Source organism: Mytilus galloprovincialis, chromosome 14 (genome assembly GCF_965363235.1).
Source record: "Mytilus galloprovincialis chromosome 14, xbMytGall1.hap1.1, whole genome shotgun sequence".
Lineage (NCBI taxonomy): Eukaryota > Metazoa > Mollusca > Bivalvia > Mytilida > Mytilidae > Mytilus > Mytilus galloprovincialis.
The window spans coordinates 22856806-22875952 of record NC_134851.1 but is presented as its reverse complement, the minus strand read 5'-3'; the positions used below and the strand labels follow the sequence as shown (position 1 = coordinate 22875952).

The following is a 19147-nucleotide window of genomic DNA, read 5'->3' as shown; positions in this document are numbered from 1 at the left end:
AACCTGCCATGGTTACAGCAATGTATCGGAAGTAGATAAGTGTGCTATCTGATACGCATGTGCGTGTATATACAGACATTCGACTGAAAGACTTTCTCACACGGTGTCTGAAATTGTTCCACATATACAATAATCAAAATTATAATTGATAACTTCATCTACAGAATTATAATATGTTTCTTAGTCTGCATGCAAATTGTGGGAATATGGAGCATGCACACTAATTCTGACGTGAAGATACACACAGACAGGTCAATGTTACACAGGAAAGAGTTTCAAGTTGTTTCAATTGATGTTTTTCCCTTTCTTTAAATCTTTCAATGAAATGTAAATAGAACACCTTATATTTTGAGAGAATAACATAACTTTTCAAATAAATTTATTTAAACCGCAAATTTACGGTTCTTCCTTTTTCTAATAATTGTGATGTAAGGGCATCATTTACAGATTTCGACATATAACAAACAACCTTAAATTATAAAGTAAACTGATACTTGCGATGATAACATAAATTTGACTTTGAACGTGTTAGAGAAAACTTAAGAAAAGTATGTTTAATATACGACGTAATCTTGACATTAAAATTTTCAGCCATTCTAAATACTAACACCTTATTCTGATAAATAGCTAACATACTTTAGAATATGGTTATATAAGTTATGATTCCATCTAGATACAACTGTTTTACGAGATAAAATACTACATATAGAGTGCACATGCCTTTGCCAAACTTACTTATTAAATAGTAGAAAGAAAACAAGCATACATTTTAAAGTAGTAGAAACATCTCAAACTATAACCTCTTAATAGACTACAAAAATCAAAAGAGAGACATGACCATGCTGATTTAACACTTGACCACATGTGCGCTGACCAAAGTCAACCTTTTGTTAAATCGAAAGTACAGACTAATTTTACTAAAACACAGAAACAACAAACGTAGAAAAGATTTTAGCATGTCATGTGTCTAAACCACAAAGTGAGCAACGTAGATAATACTTGTTACTAAAGAAACAGTTCTATCTTGTATATTAGAAAATAAGTTCAAGTCAGAAAGGTTTTTTTTGTCAATTTAGCGGTAAACTAATGGCAGACGAATGCGTCTAACGTTTATTATAAACATTTCTCTGTTCAAACTAACGATAAAGAATCGACTGATGATATCGTTAATAAAGACTTGCAAACTATTTTTTTATAGTTAGAGTTATCCTTCTTGGTACATTCGCATCTCTGGCTTGAAGTTATAAACATAAAAAGCATGCGCTTTGGTACAACAGAAATATAATTAGGACAAGATAAATGCATAGTAGTGTTTTGTCCTTCATATGGTATGGAGGAACACAACAGTTGGGTTATTTTTTTCTCTCTAAAAACTAAAGCAATGAATAAGCATTCAAAGTTTTGATAAATTACAAACAAAATATTTTATTAACGAAAAACTTCGTATCATTCGAAAGAATGTTTTGATCATTTTTAATCACCCTCTGCATTAGAAAACGCCTTTACAAAGTCAGGAATATGACAGTTGTTATTCATCCGTTTGATGTGTTTAAGCTTTTGGTTTTTCCATTTGTTAAGGAACTTTCCGTTTTGAATTTTCATCGGAGTTCTTGTGATCTTATAGGTTAAATTTAATGAAGTAATTCCAATCTCATACTATTAAAAATAAGCCTTAATAATGGGAGTATTAACTTTGCAAATGCTTTTCATGATTTTTTACTTTCACTCATTTTGTTTTAACATATTATGTTCCTCCTTTATATCATTAGCACAGAACTGATTAAGCATGCTACAAGCTTCCATATGATTTAATAATTATAAGCGTCTACTATCTACTTTTGGAGAGGTGTGCAAGTTTTGTTAAAAACGTAAAACCCACTATCTATACATAAGTAGGCAAATATAATGAAGTTATGAAATACAATTAAAGTTCAAACTTATAAAATAAATGTTAAATAACAACATTTCTTACTAATAAAAAATTAAAAACAACGAATGAAACGTTTATGAAAGAATCAAATATATGATAAAACATATTCTTATTCAAAACATATACGAGAAATATAATTGAACAAAATCGATTTGAAAGAAAAAGAAAACGATACTGTAACTTTTGCTATACAGTGGAAAATTGCCATCGTCTTAATTATGCAGTGAATATTTATGTTTTTCAAGTTGAATATTACAGATTTTTTCTTTGGTAATGGCGTGTTGCAGCCAAATTTAAATATTGTTTGTTGCTTTACCACGTTTAGAGCATAATTTAGATATGCTTGGCACCAGTGTGCTTTCCCATCTTAAAAACTAGTTTTGAAAAACAGATGATAAGTAAACATTTGCTGCACTGTAAATCTATCCATATTTATCTAAATTAGAATACTTAACCGCACCCCTTGCTGCATGACAAAAGATGACTTTTTTTTTCTGTTTAGTTTTGTTTTTCTTTAATTTCTTTAGAAACAGTATTGAAAAGTTAAATTTTCTTCTGTATACTTGATATTTACCTCTGAGAATGTAGTTGAATGCCATAAGTTCCTCCCTCCTACCATACCAAATTTCCATCTCGTCAACAACCATGTTTGCATCCTGGGTGGATTCTGTTGAATCACCTGTGTTAGCCTTGCCTAGTAGCACACGCGGTCTTGTGTGTAGCAGTGGAGCTACAGTTGTTTCTGTATGCGTGGATTTGGCAACCAATGAGTTGTTCAAATACAAACCAAGACCAAAATCAGGGTGCCATGACACTTCAACATAATTCCAAGTTGAAATGTCGAACTCTGGTATACGTACATGCCATTCTTTCCTATTTTGGTTTACCTTGACATTCAAATAGTCATCTTTTATGTACATACGTATGCCATTACTTCCAGTTGAAAAAATATACGAGTTGTCTTGAAGGCTTTGGAAGTTCAGCCATGTAGACACAGTGATTCCATTGTGACAAAGGGCAAGGTTTCCAATACATTCCTCTGGGTGTTCTCCTAGATCTAAATATTGACCTCTTCCACTTAGGGAAAGTCCATTTCCAATTCGTCCCTGGACTAATATTGGGTTACGGAATGTTGTTAAAGTCAGTCTTGAGTGAGGTATTGTTGTGCCATCCATTGATTCGAAAGGAATGATGTAACTCTTTGGCTTATCTGAAGATAATACAGTATTAGAATATTTAGAAACTATTTAAAAAGATATTAGCAATAGATACCTAAAGACATTGTTAAAATAATAAAGGCCAAACATACCTAGTACTCTTTTGAATCGTTAATACCAAAACAAGGTAAAATAAAAAAAAAAAAATCAAGGAAAATTCAAAACGAAAAGACCCTTTTAAAATGGCAAATCTAAAGCACGAGCACATGAAACAATTGGAAAACATCTGTTAGATTTTTTACTTGGTACAGGCATTTAAGCCAACATACGAAGAATATCCAGAACCGACATTATCGATATAAATTTTCACGAGGGAGTCGGAACATTTTGTATCTGATAATTAATATAAATGTGTAGTAAATTGGGCGGATGATATTCAAGAGGAGCCTAAAATAACTGTGAGCCAAGTGTAAATCATCAAAATTTACAAGAATTAGGAATTGCACAAAGTCGTGCAGCATAAAACATGCATGGAAAGAATTTACATGGTTACTGAAGAAGTCACAGAACAGACAAGAATTCTGCCTATAGATATATTCTGCCTGGTTAATCTTTTTAAAATTCATTCTCCTTTTACCCTTATATCATTCTCTTTCTCTTTTACCTCAAATAATTTATCTTTACCCTTATATACAATGTTTTATTTATAACCATATGTCTGCTAAAAATTAAAGCCTTGCCTCGACTTAAATATCCAAATGCCTCCAAATAGTCACGTGGACCATACCAGTACTCGAGTTCATCGAATACACCTTTCGCATAGGTACCACGCTCCATGTTAACATTACCACGTCCTAAATAAAACTTATCTGCTACTGATCTACCAACAAGATCTGATGGAATTTGATCATTCCTTTTATCGGATTTTAAGTCATCGCCAATTAACTTATTGTCGATGTAAAGTTTCAATCCAATTTCAGGATCCCAGTCAATCTCGACAAAACGCCATTTGTGGACGCGCAGTTTGTCAGTCGTGACCTGCCATTTCTGTGTAGACGTGGCAGCAGTTATAATAAATTCGTTTCCTTGGTTTGAAATACTAATACCATTATGTCCATTGGATAAAAAGTGCATGTCATTCCCAAGATTTGTTGGTTTGAGCCATAATGCCATCAAAGCGCCATGATGACAAAGGTCAAGGTTTCCTAAACAACTGTCAGATTGTTCTCCTATATCAACTACTTGTGACTGACCATTTAACTTCAGTGCTTTTCCTATTTTTCCACGGACAATTTTAGGTTTATTGTATGTATCGATTAACAGAGATGGGTGGTCTATGATATCTCCTCTCATATTGTCTAATGCAAATTGGTATTTATTTGGTTTACCTAAAACAGAAAGGAGAGGAATAATTCCTTTGTGTTATCAGAGTCTCTCATATTGTCTAATGCAATCTAGTATCTATTTGATGGAACTAAAGCACAAAAAAATAATGTGGAATTACTTTGTTTTGCAGATGTAGCATCTTTTTAATATGCATCTTTAATTGGATCCTGTGGTTGTATCTATTTCAGAAAAATAAGTTTCAATCAAATTTATGAGTCAGATTCATATGTAAAAAGCTTAAATAAATGTGTATGTAATATCATCAATTTATTTTTCTTATACACTTGGTATCTTTCTTGAGATTTTTTTACCAGAAAAAATATAGTTTTGCAAATATTCATCTTTATACATGTTATTGGTTAGTGTTAAATGACACTTAATTTACAGTTATTTTTCAAAAGTTTTCTAGATAAATTTCAAACCCAAATAGTGTGTAATGTATATATGTCGTTTTCGTTCGACATGACCTCATTCCCATCACAGACTATAGTAATTGTTTATACTCTTCTCACCTCTCTGAATTAAATCTAAATCCAGGAGAGTCTGTCGATCTCCATAGTACATTTCTACTTCGTCTATCACTGCTGAAGGATTTATTTCCCGTTTTCTATCGCCATGGGAACGACCAATGAAAAAGTTTCTCTCATTTGAAGATTGGAGACTTTCAGAAGTACTACGGCGTTGAAAAGATGCTCTTTTCAAATCCAGGAACATTTCCGTACCCTTTTCTGGAGTCCATGTTAATTCTACATAATGCCATTTTCCAACTTCCATACCATAAAAACTGTCTCTCCAAACTTTTTTGTCACTTCTAACTTCTGCATACATTGTATACTGCTCGGAGAAAATATTAAAACCAGTCGAGCTACTTGAAAAGTAGTATGTTTTGGTTGGAAGAGTAGTTGGTTTAATCCAAAATGATATGGTAAAACCATAGAGACAGCGTATTGGAGCCCCAAGACACGTGTCTTGTAAGTTTCCAATATCGATGTAATCACCACGACCGGTGAGTGCAACAGCTTTCCCGATTTTCCCTTTAACCAATGAAACATCTCCCACTATTTCGGTCTCAGCATTGTCTACAATTAACTCTTGTCCAGCAACTTCATCCATATTGAGATAGTATCTGTACATAGGACCTTAAATAATACAACAATATGGCGTTTTAAAGGGATGCGCAAAGCAATTACTATGAATCAGTAAGTTCATAACTTTAACAAGTGAAGACAGAATTTGGCAACTAAAAATGGCTTTAACTGAAAATCCTTTTTTTATTTTTTTTTAACCTGATAAAAAAAGATGTTTTCAGAAGTCAAAGGTATCAGACATTTGTTTTACGATATTCATCGATTGGAAATCAATACAAAACCTAAAGCCTACCATTTTCTTGTATTTGTTTTTGTGACAACATCTTAGGCCAGAAGCGGAATTCATCAACTGTTATTTGTCCCAGGTTACTTAATCCCTGTCTGTCGTTTGCTCTACCAATGATGAAGTCATTATATCTGACTGTTCCCCTTACTGCAACTCTGGAAAAGATTAAATTCAAGAACTATCATTCAAAAATAAACTACACAGCAATAATTTGAATGCAGATTTTTTTTTTATTTCATACGCTACCTTACGAGCAACAATGAACCTCTATAGGTTTGTTCAGTATATGTAACCGGAGTTATTTTTTGGTTTAAAACAATTTTGAAATTCTTAGACATGTTAATAATCAATACTTATCAAACATACAAGGTTCATAATTTGCTACACCAGGTGTGCGTTTTGTCTACACAAGACCCATCGGAGGAGCTCGAAAGCAATAAAAGTCGGATGCAAAATAAAACATGAAATGAAGAGAATTGCAAGACAAACATTCGATTCGAAAAGTTATGATCAGTTGTGCCAAATATGCAACGATCTTACCAGTACCCGTTCATGATGCAACAAGTCAAGGTAAAGTGCTGACTAGTGGACTGGTGATACACTCGGTAGAAACGTTCACAGCAGTTTCATTGACCCGATGGTTGTAAAATATCACCAGATATCAATCATATAATTTAACACCAGACAAAAGTAGCAAAAATAAAATCAAATTCTTTGAAGCGCTTTCAAAGTCTAAAAATAAAAAAAAAATGTGCGTAAATACGGCTTTTGACCACATATACTTGCATGGGGATGAAAAATCGTAGTTTTAGAAATTTTAATGAAAAGGAAATTTAAAAAAGATGGCATTACCAAGGATATTGTATGTCAAAATAAAAGGCTTGTGATACTAGCTATATAATACGTTCACAAGCAGTGGCATCGAACCGATGGTTGTAAAATTTGCATTAGATACTGGGCTTATAATTTATTAATAACACCATATTCCCGTTTCGTCTACCATGTCTACATCAGTTCAAATTGTTACATAACAGCGATCGTAAAATATTTCATTTGAGATAGACATCTGTAAATTTTTATATTGCAGTGAGTTTTGTTTACAAAGAACGAAGACGACAGATCTTCAACTTTTTTTTATCGATACACCCACTTATATTTAAACTTTAATGTACATGTTAAATAGAAAGTCGTTTTTAATACTTTACAATTCAAAGTTTTAAAATTTAAACACTCCTTTAGTGGTTTATATGAATAATGCATGGTGTTCATATGATCAATAATATTTTTTTTAGATTAGTTTAACTTACTAAAGTGGCAGAGCACAAATTAACGCCTACCTTATATAGGTCTTTATGGTTGCATTTTAAAATTCTGTAAAATATTAATTAGTCATGTGTTCAAACCAAAGATGTCTTTTCAAAACTTTTTTAACCATTAGTTTAATGTGTTTAGGCTTTTGATTTTGCAATTTGATAAAGGACTATCCGTTCTGAATCTTCCTCTGAGTTCAGTATTTTTGTCTATTTTACTTTTTAGGGATAGACAAATTAAGACGCACACATTTAACACATCGAAGACCTCTAGGGATTATGCGTAGAGGTCTTCGATGTGTTAAATGTGTTTGTCTTAGTAGTCATCGAAGCTGTTATCATCATTCACCTTATCGCTATTTGTCCGCCATTGCTTGAGACAATGAAAAGACATAAAAGATACCGGTTACTTTAGATAGAGACAGCAAAAAAGACATAAAAGATACCGGTTTTTTTAGATAGAGACAGTGAAAAGACATAAAATATACGGGTTATTTTAGATACACACGGTGAAAAGACATAAAAGATATTCGTTATTTTAGATAGAGACAGTGAAAAGACATTAAAGATACCGGTTATTTTAGATAGAGACAGTGAAAAGACATAAAAGATACGGGTTATTTTAGATGCACACGGTGAAAAGACATAAAAGATATCCGTTATTTTAGATGGAGGCAGTGAAAAGACATAAAAGATACGGGTTATTTTAGATACACACGGTGAAAAGACATAAAAGATACCCGTTATTTTAGATGGAGGCAGTGAAAAGACATAAAAGATACCGGTTATTTTAGATAGAGACAGTGAAAAGACATAAAAGATACCGGTTATTTTAGATAGAGACAGTGAAAAGACATAAAAGATACGGGTTATTTTAGATGGAGGCAGTGAAAAGACATAAAAGATACCGGTTATTTTAGATAGAGACAGCGAAAAGACATAAAAGATACCGGTTATTTTAGATAGAGACAGTGAAAAGACATAAAAGATACGGGTTATTTTAGATGCACACGGTGAAAAGACATAAAAGATACCCGTTATTTTAGATGGAGGCAGTGAAAAGACATAAAAGATACGGGTTATTTTAGATACACACGGTGAAAAGACATAAAAGATACCCGTTATTTTAGATGGAGGCAGTGAAAAGACATAAAAGATACCGGTTATTTTAGATAGAGACAGTGAAATGACATAAAAGATACCGGTTATTTTAGATAAAGACAGTGAACTGACATAAAAGATACCGGTTATTTTAGATAGAGACAGTGAAATGACATAAAAGATACCGGTTATTTTAGATAAAGACAGTGAACTGACATAAAAGATACCGGTTATTTTAGATAGAGACAGCGAAAAGACATAAAAGATACCGGTTATTTTAGATAAAGACAGTGAACTGACATAAAAGATACGGGTTATTTTAGATACACACGGTGAAAAGACATAAAAGATACCGGTTATTTTAGATAAAGACAGTGAACTGACATAAAAGATACCGGTTATTTTAGATAGAGACAGTGAAATGACATAAAAGATACCGGTTATTTTAGATGAAGACAGTGAACTGACATAAAAGATACCGGTTATTTTAGATAGAGACAGCGAAAAGACATAAAAGATACCGGTTATTTTAGATAAAGACAGTGAACTGACATAAAAGATACCGGTTATTTTAGATAGAGACAGTAAAATGACATAAAAGATACCGGTTATTTTAGATAAAGACAGTGAACTGACATAAAAGATACCGGTTATTTTAGATAGAGACAGCGAAAAGACATAAAAGATACCGGTTATTTTAGATAAAGACAGTGAACTGACATAAAAGATACCGGTTATTTTAGATAACCAGTGAAAAGAAAGGATAGATACCAAAGTTATTTAAGATAGAAACAATAAAAGAAAACGTAAGGGTTACGTAGAATACCAAACCAAGTCCTGATAGGACTCATGATCGGATACCCAGGTCAAACATAACGGTGAAACATACGGAGAAAGCGGACCCTAAACACATCCCTATACAGTTAAACATATCTTAACCAATGCTGAGAGAAACATTATACCTATGATTAAACTTGGAAACATTATAAAAGGACATGTCGGATACAAAAGTCAAACCAGCAGACTATGAACTAAGATATTGGATACCTAAGCCAAAACCGACGACCAAAACGAGGACAAATCTGATGCCAGAAGTAATCCAGACTTGAACATGATAAGGTTATCTGCATGGACCAATCATCTGTTTGCTATTGTAGAAGAGATTCAGATACCATAACCTCAATGATTGCTATTTCATCGCGATAACCTTTAGTTAATCCATTTATAAATGAAATTTAGAGACATTCAACTTGTAGCTTATAGCCTGTAGCCTATAGTAAAAGGTTTTCATTTGATGCAAATTGTATTGAAGAAAGGTGCTGGTATATAATAATTATCTTGTTCATTGATGTTACAGGTCTTGTGACTGATGTGTAAATTTTAAGCTTTAAGCAATGTATTCTTAAATAATGCTTAATCGTACATTACTAAAAAAAATGCTTATTAATTTGTGGTAGTAACCTTTTCATTGTAATACTCACCCATACTGACATATAGCTTAATGACGTATGTGTAAATTTTACGCTTTACGCTTTCAGCAATTTATTCTTTAAAAATGCTCAATCTTGCTCGTTTGAAAAATGCTGATTTTTTTTGTAGCAGCAACATTTTCATTGTAATGCTCACATAGATTGACACATAGCTTGAAACAAAAATATGTATATGTATAAAGTTATCAAAGTTATTTATCTTACAAAAATGTGATCAACTTTAAAATAAAACATCCCCTTTAAAGTTATCAAAGTTATTTATCTTACATAAAGATGATAAACTTGAAAATAAAACACCGGCCTGCAGTCAGTTGATAAAAAGTATGAATACTCCCTCAATAAACAAAGAATACTAGTAATATGTAGTCAGCAATTTTGTGTTGACATAAATCATCTTTGGTATGGCCATAATTATGGTCTTTTTATAACTTATCGGTTTACAAAACTTTGAACTTTTCGAAATACTAAGGCGTTTTTCTTAGGAACAGATGACCTCAGCTGTATTTGACAATATCTTTCGAAATTGTGGTCATCGATGCTCTTCAACTCCGTACTTTTGTTATTCATTACTGAAGAATCTTTTGAAGACGAAACGCGTATTTAGTGCTTAAATTTTTAATCCTGGTATCTATGATGAGTTTATAGTACAGCGGAAACCTTACCCAACGCTATTGGGACAGTCAAAGGACATGTTGGATACCAAACTCCAAGCAAATATATACATTATCAAAGTACATAATGGACTCCAAAGCTAATCCTGGTAAAGACAGTGAAAATACACGAAAGATATCAAAGTTATTTTTAGATAGAGGCAATAAAAGAACACATCAGGTACCTAGGCCAACATAAACATAAAAGAGTGTATCTTGAAGGGTTATGTAGGATACCAAACCATATGCTGGTAGAGCCAGGACGCATGATCGGTTACCTGGGCCAAACATAACAGAGGAATATACGGACAAAGCGGACCCTAAACACATTCCTATACAGTTACAGAAAGAACATCTCATATATCTTAACCAATCATGAGAGAGACATAATACCTAGGATAAAACTTGAAAATATTATAAAAAGTCAAACCAGCAGACTTTGAACTAAGATATTGGATACCTAAGCTAAATCCGACGACCCATTTTTGTGTTGACATAAATCATCTTTGGTATGGCCATAATTAAGGTCTTTTTATAACTTATCGGTTTACAAAACTTTAAACTTTTCAAAATACTAAGGCCTTTCCCTTAGGAACAGATGACCTAAACTGTATTTGACAATACCTTTCGAAATTGTGGTTCTTAAATGCTTTTCAACTTCGTACTTTATTTTGCCTTTTTAACTTTTTTTCACAGTTTTTAATTTTAATCATGATATATAATGTCGATGAGTCCATTCGTCAGACCTAGATGAGTTGCTTTGACAATATTTTATATACGAGTATCAATTTATATCAGTGCCATACACCTGAGAATACTACATATTGAAATAAAGCAATTGTTACTCGGAAATTTGATAAAGATTTTTAATGCCAGCTGTATAATCATGATCATATATTGATTGTGTCGCATGTAATACCATCTTTTGTACGGAATTGGAATCCTCATTTCTATTCTAATTGAGAACAAAAAAAGATACATGAAAAATGAAAAATGCACGAGTCTTACGAAACTGCTAACCCTTCCAGATCACATAAATTATGTTCGGGTTCGTGGTTTTTCTGTGTAGTTATTTGAGGACTGATGAATGTATTTCATATATTTTCTGTTGATTGCTTTTTTTATCAATCTTTTTTATTGCCCCAACATTGCCTTTGTTAATATATTCTGAATTCGTATCTAATTTAAAAAAGCATGCCGCATTGTAAAGTAGGTTATACTGGTATTAGATTTATGTTATATTGTAATTGTAACTAAGTATGTAGTAGGTCCTTGCAGTATCATGTGACATTGCATCATGACTACTAATGAACTGATAAATTCCATCACACAAAATGCTACATGTAGTAGTGGGCCCACTGACTGCTTTAGAGGGGTCCCGCTCTGATCATTCTTCAATGATTCCCTATATAATCAACAATTTTTTTTCCAGAAAGGGGGTGAGCCCCCTGGGTAGTTTAAATACCTTCTCTGTGGCAAGTTCATTCTGTTAACAAGATTCCCATTAATATAAAGATGTAGTCCCCTATTCTGTTTCCAGGACACAGTCACGTGGTACCATTTATCAGCTAAGACATTGTCATCAGATACTGTCCAATAGTTTCCGTTTTTACTTCTGAAGATGAATTTGATTCGTCCATTGTGATAGGTCATCGCAATACCATGTGACATAGCATCATGACCACCATTAGACAGATAAATTCCCTCGTTGCGTCCTGGGTTTGAAAACTTCAACCAAATTCCCATGGTATAACCTAAAAATGAACAACACAAAAAAATGTTCAAACTTTGTTAATTGTACTTTCAAATACCTTTTTTTTAAATTTGAACGTGTCTAATGTTCGCCTTTTTAGTGGTAGATAATTTATCGCAAAATTTCAGTAAACGAACATATAACTGATTATCTAAATGAATTTTGTTATTATTCTTGCTATTTTTGAATTTAATAACAAATAATTAAAGGTACTAGTATGAAGAAACGTCACGTAGTAAGTTTACACACAATTCACGCAGTGGCGGATCCAGAAATTTTCATAAGTGGGGGCCCACTGACTGACCTAAGAGGGGGCCCGCTCCAGTCACGCTTCAGTGATTCCCTATATAAGCAACCAATTTTTTTCCCAAAAAGGGGGGGCCCGGGCCCCCTGCCCCCCCCCTAAATCCGCCTCTGTCACGAATTTTTATGAAATGTGTTTATGGCATTGTAGGTTCTAAAAACTCGTTTAAAAATTCATTCTCACCTTCATAGCACAGCTCAAGGTCACCAAGACATTCTTTACGATGTCTCCTACCGCTGACTTTGAGGTACTGTGTTTGTCCATTTATCTGCAAAGCGTTATTTTTGGCGCCTTTTATTAGTAGTGGTTGTCCAGTGATAGTTGAGTCTAAACCAGATGGATTTTGCAGAATGTTGTTCTTGATGCTGTCCATAGGAAGATAGTAAAATGAGACTCCATAATCTGAAATATGGTGAAAAATGTAAATATATTTACAACAATGAAATCAAATTACTAATAACTCAAAACTTTATTGTAAAAAAAAATCTGATATGGTTTATGACAAAGTTAACAGAATGCAATATATGTATGCAGTGGCGGATCCAGTTGGAACCCCCCCCTTTACTCTGGGTTGGGAATCCCCCCTTTTTAAAATGGCTGGATCCGCCACTGTGGATGGATTGCTGTTCGGATTCAGTAGCCCAATAACCCTTTTATCAAAGATATAAGGGTTATAATATGGTACGGCAGATTCGCTTTAAGGTGGCTATAGGAAGTCTTAATTAAAATTGACAGAATTTTTCGATAACTTGTAAAAGTGAAGTTTTTATCATGTTTTTGTTCAAAAATATATTAAAAAGTATGGGTCACCGTACTTTTTTCACGCTGCAGGTTGCGCAAAATTGTCCGATTTTGTATAGATTATGCATGGAAAATCAAATTTGGTGTGATGAAAAGAAAAAGTAGTATCAGATCTTTAGATAAAATGTGAGAAGATTGCTCTTATGACATGCTTTCAGATATTACATCCCAGCTCCTTTGTTCTAACTGGGGTGATCTGAGCCGGATCACCCCTACCAGATCACCCCAGTTTGAGTTTCTTTGTTATGCATGCTTTACTTTGTTCTGTAATATTTTGGCGGGAATGTCAAATCCACTATAAAACTTATAATCAATTATACGGAAAAGACTATCTATCAAAATTCACGTAGAAAAAATGCAGTGAATATGCTGGGATTCGAACTCAAGACCTTTAGATTTTCAAGCCACGACACATACCACTACACCAGGACGACTGGATACGAATTAATAGTAATTTGACATACTTAAAGGAAAACAGATCTTTTTATAAGTGGGGCGAGTTGTCAAACCTTTATTTAGTGAGGTTTAAACCTTTTTCGTTAATAACATGAATAAGTGACTGATTGTCCAATTTGATTTTACACTTTTTCAAAAGTGGGGCGAGTCGGTAAACAAGAGTGGGGCGATTTTTTTATAACGTGGCGATATAGTGTGGGCCGATTGGCAAGTGGGGCGAGTTGACATTATTTGATATCTACTCATCGTGTTTGAGGGCCATTAAGGGTATACATCATATATTAATATATAAAGTATATTATAATGGTTGTGTGGCATTCTAATTTAGATTTTATGAATTGTAAATGGTTTTCCGTCTTATCTAAAACAGCTGGGATGTAAAATAGTTATCCCATTCGGACTTGGTGTGTCAGTGTTAGATCACCCTCTGGCCTCCGGCCATCGGGGTGATCTTACACTGACACACCGAGTCCTTGTGGGATAACTATTAAAGAAAAAGAAAAATGGAGTCACCGAACTTGTTTTCTTGCTACATATCAAAAAAGATAAATTTGTAACGCTTTCTATTATAAAAATTACTTTATCTGAGTTTTCTCCTCTTATTTGGTAAAGTTGAAAAAAATCTAATCAAACACAAACAAGGTGTTTTTGAGAAATAACAGCTGTAATTATGATAAAACACACAATTTTATATATTTATATATAAAGTCTTTTACATAAATTACATACAACTCTCAAAATTTTCACATTTCATCAAATATCTAGACCAAAGTATCTGCATCTTCAAAATCCAAGATGGAGGAAGACACCTGGACCACCTTAAGGGGACGACCATTTGATATTCTGGGGGGCAGGAGGATTTCTTTTTGATCGGTTATTTATTTTTGTAAACTAAGAGGACTGTTTTTGATCGGTTATTTATTTTTGTAAACTAAGAGGACAAATTATTCATTTTCTGCACTTTTGAAGCCATATTTTTCATTTTCATTAAAGCAAGGGACTGATTATTCATTTTCACAACTATATTTATGATATTCGAAAACATACAATTTTTAAATGATTTGCTTATTATAAATAATACATGTATAGTCAAGTCATTATATTTATATACCATTTAATCAGAATAAATCCTCCTCCTCTTGGAAAATGAATCTTTTATATTACCAACTGCATATACATGTATTGCATACATACATAGTATTAAAGTTTGGTTGTAACTAGCTTCTTTTAAAAGTATTGGCAAACATATTTCTTGGAGCCACTGAAGGCCCAAGAAGCTATAGAACAAATGATGCAAAATCATGCTTTCTGGGTGTTCCAAAGACCCTTTTATAATCTGAGAATGCAAGTTTTGTTTTAATAATTTTTTGACAATATTTTGGTCTCAAAGCAAAATGTATAAATTCAGTGTAAGCTTAAGTTTCTAAGAACAACATACAAAGACCAATGTACATGATAAAGTAAAAATGGAATTCACATAGTTAAGTCTGTGACTACTGTTTTTTTTTAAACTCATGATCAAGTTCATAACAAAATTACTTGATTACAAAAGGAATGCAACAGTTTTCACTAACAGAATACAGAAGAGCAATCAATGAACAAAAGACAAATAAATAAGAAACATTGATCTCGTAAAATCAGGGCTACGTCTGAGGTAAACAAGAATTTGCTTCTTGCAAACACTCGCTGTGAACACAATTTGATAGGGAAACAAGCGTTTGGTTTTGAAATTTCCTACATGAGGCATTTGGCATTTGCCTCAATGTAGTCACGGCCCTGTTTAAATAAAAGTATAATACCTCAAGTTAAATGAAACCAATTGTTAGACATTTCGAGTATATTAAAATAATACATGTAATATTTATACTTTTATTATTATTAAAAAAAAATTGGGAAGTGTTTCCCGATTTTTTTTTTGGAAAAAAGATGAATTTATGAAGAATCTGGTGCCATCTCATACTTTTGATTAGACCTGCTGAGTTATTTATTTTCAATACATTGCAAGTCAGGTTAACCACAAACTACCACATAACAAACCATTTATTTTTTGTGATTATCAAGGCTGAGTTATTTATTTTCAAAATCCTCCTCCCCCCCCCCCCCCCCAGAATATCAAACGGTCGTCCCCTAAGTCTGCACGATTTGGTTTGTTTTATCGTGTTATTTCAGAAGTTCTCACCCTATACGCAATCATTATTATTATAGACTCCGAGCTGAACAGTCTTTTCTGCAACAACCCATAACCAAAAAACATGCATTATTGTTTTTATTTAGGTTTGTCTCTTATAACAATTTATTTAGAAAATAAACTTATATAAAACTCCTCAAAATGAAGACAAAAGAACATAGTAGTTTTGGGTTTGTGACAATTTATTATGCTCCAAATACACAATGTAATGTAAATCGTGTTTTACATGTTTTCATCGGAATTTGAAGAACATAAATAACCAGTTGCAAGTGCTTATCGGCAAACAATTTGTTGTTCCTAATCATTAGAATCGCAAGATGCAGTCGATAATATGCATCGTTGAAATGCAGTAATTGACTAGTATGCATACCTTATTTATATGTCATGTATGTCTATGTGCAGTTCATCGATTTTTTAACATTTTACCCTAATTGACAAAAAACATGTCAATTCCATGTAACTTTGTAATTACATGTAACGAGGGTAATCAGAATGTAATTCCATTCGAAGCCTGAGAAATTACACTCAGACATCCTTTGATCATTTTGCTCCCGACAATATAAATCAGAAAAAGAAACATGCTTTGAAGTATAACGTTCAGCTAGTGATTATATGGAAAATTAAGGAGATACGGAAGATATAAAAAGATACTCGCAGTTGAAAACAAAATGACAACGCCTTGACCAAATTAGGAAAGTACCAAAAGACGAAAGATAAAAAACTAAAGACTCAACAACACAAACCACATCAAATCCTTGGGATCTCAGTTGCTCCCGAGTGGTTAGCATATCCTTCTTTAAAAACTTCATTTGATTGTGTAGTGAATTATATATTGAGTTTTGGTGTGCCTTGGTATCTTTCGTTTCTATTTGTAATTCATATCATTTGGTCGGACGGAAGAAATAGGTTCAAACTTTTCATATACGCAGCTATCCGTTTTAGCCCAGCAAGCTACCTTATATACAGAAATCTTTTAAGGACCTGAAATATCAGTGATTTTTTTGCATCATGTCTATTTGCACAAGATACAATTAGAATCGACACATCTCAATATGAGAATCTGATAGTTTTGGCGCAAAATCATGTTTAATGTAAAACTATGTTGTATAAATACGTCAGCCAAATGTTTTTCATTAATATGTGTGAAAAATTTAGGAATTTTAGAATCAAATGTTTTATTTTCTTGTATCTCCTTAGTAATTCGTGTTTATCAGTGTGTACTTGATTGCTGCACAGATAGGTATGTGATTTAAATACCAATACAACGGTTTTTTGTCTGTCTATAGCAAAATGCTGCCAAGTGTTTGTCATTAGTTTGCAATTAAATCGTACATAATAATTTTTTTCTTGCACTGTCAGCAAAAGATGTATCTCAATTTTTACCTGAAAGACATGTAGACAAGGACGATGTAATCGGTTAATTGCAGGATTTATTTATTCCAAAACACTTTCAACCGACTTATTTCCGAAGAAAGAAACTACAGAGCGAGCGGATAAAACATGTCTTACTCGATCCTATGTTATTATTATTGTTTATTTCAATAAAGTAGAATGAAATTCAAAACAGTGTGGCTGTGGCCATTGATTGACACATTAAATTCATCCATTGACTGGGACAATTTAGGTGAACGTTTGTATGTAACGACCATTGCTCACTGTGTACTTTTTAAAGACCCTTAAACTATGGGGTCACCAAAGGTCCTCAACACCTTAATAAAGTAATTCGAAAAATTAATCAGGAATAACACGATGTTTTGATTTATATCAATTGTATAAATCAAAACATAAAGGTTATTCCTGATTAATTTTTCGAATTATTTTATAATTAAAGGCGTTAAGAAACCTTTGGTGACCCCACAGTTTAAATGTCTATCGTAGGTACGTCGTGAACAGTGGTCGTTACAGACACAGTTCACGTAAATTGTCACAGTCAATGGATGAATTTAATGTGTCAATCAATGGCCACAGCCACACTGTTTTGAATTTCATTCTATCATGATTAGAAACACGGATACATAGTCAAAACTAAACTTCTGTAGTAGAATTAAACAACAGGTCCTTTTCAAAATGGAGGATTTTGAATTTTTAAAGCAATTATAAGAGGGGCGTTACAAGGGGGTTAGAATATCATTTTATTTCGATTTTCTTTTTATAGAGTAGAAATCAACAAAACGTTGATAGGAACGTCTTTTTCATGCAGGTTGAACTTCATAAGGAACCCTTTTACATATTACCAGATCGCACTTATATTGACAGTTTTTTTAATATACAGTGGCAAATATTTCAAAGGTTAATCACTTCAACCTCTTAAATGAGAAAAATATGCGAGGGAAATAACAATCTCGGATAAAGTCCTTATTTGTTGTTTCCTATACTTGAGATAAATCAAGATTGAATGAAGTGTTTTAGCCATAAGAATGTCGTCAAAGGTATACAGATTCGTTGGGTGCATAATCGTCAATGCACTGTGAATGATTTTGATACTGTGTGGGAAAGCTGACTCAAGTTTTCGTGACAACACTGATTGAAATTGGTAAAAAGCCGTTGAAAGAAATGAAAAACATCACAACAGAACAAAGATATGTCTGTGAAACTTTTAAATGTTTGAAACAAAATTATATGTCGGGATGTCGATAGTTAATATGCAAAACCTACAGTAGTGTAATATTGGTTATTAAATGGTCATAATATGTAGATAATTTGTCAGTTGTTTATATGTATATTGTTTACATAACATGCCAATTTCATTTTGTACATTTGGATTACAAATTGGATTGGTTTTGTTTTAACTTGACCAATAACTGTGAGCGAATTCACAAAATACGTTGTTGAATTTTTAATAAATGGGGATAATTCTCAAACCTTCGATAAATAAAATTTACTATAAACATGAGATTAACCAAGAGTGAAAGTGTTAGCTTAATTGTATATGTAAGTCTGTTTCACTTCGGTCCTAGTGTGTCCCAAAAAAAGACCACATTTTTAAAGGAAAGAATGAAAACAAGTTTGTATATTGACCAGAGTTGTTATCGATTCGAAAAATCAAGTACGAACAGCAGATAAACATAGTCCTAGTGGAAAGATCACACACAGTGCACGCTCTGAAAAACTTTTCTTAACGATATCAGATATAAGTACTGGGGTTGCTTTAACAAAGCTTAAGACGTTGTTTTTTTTTTCTATTCATTCATCACGACACTGAATAAATGGTTCGCTTGAGGAAATTGCAATAACAAAAAGAAAAGCT

General features: G+C 32.9%; 1 protein-coding gene across 8 annotated transcripts in view; it reads right to left on the bottom strand.

Moving 5' to 3' along the window:
- Positions 1–19147, bottom strand: part of LOC143059690 (uncharacterized) — an 89393-nt gene that overhangs the window by 56966 nt on the left and 13280 nt on the right. For all 8 annotated transcript variants that reach the window (XM_076233230.1, XM_076233234.1, XM_076233235.1 and 5 more), the window contains exons 2-7: positions 12639–12857; positions 11864–12152; positions 5854–6002; positions 4986–5612; positions 3828–4475; positions 2505–3140 (exon numbers count right to left, since the gene is read on the bottom strand). In XM_076233230.1, coding sequence (XP_076089345.1) covers positions 2505–3140; positions 3828–4475; positions 4986–5612; positions 5854–6002; positions 11864–12152; positions 12639–12857 — 2568 coding nt within the window. The remainder of the gene's footprint in view (positions 1–2504; positions 3141–3827; positions 4476–4985; positions 5613–5853; positions 6003–11863; positions 12153–12638; positions 12858–19147) is intronic.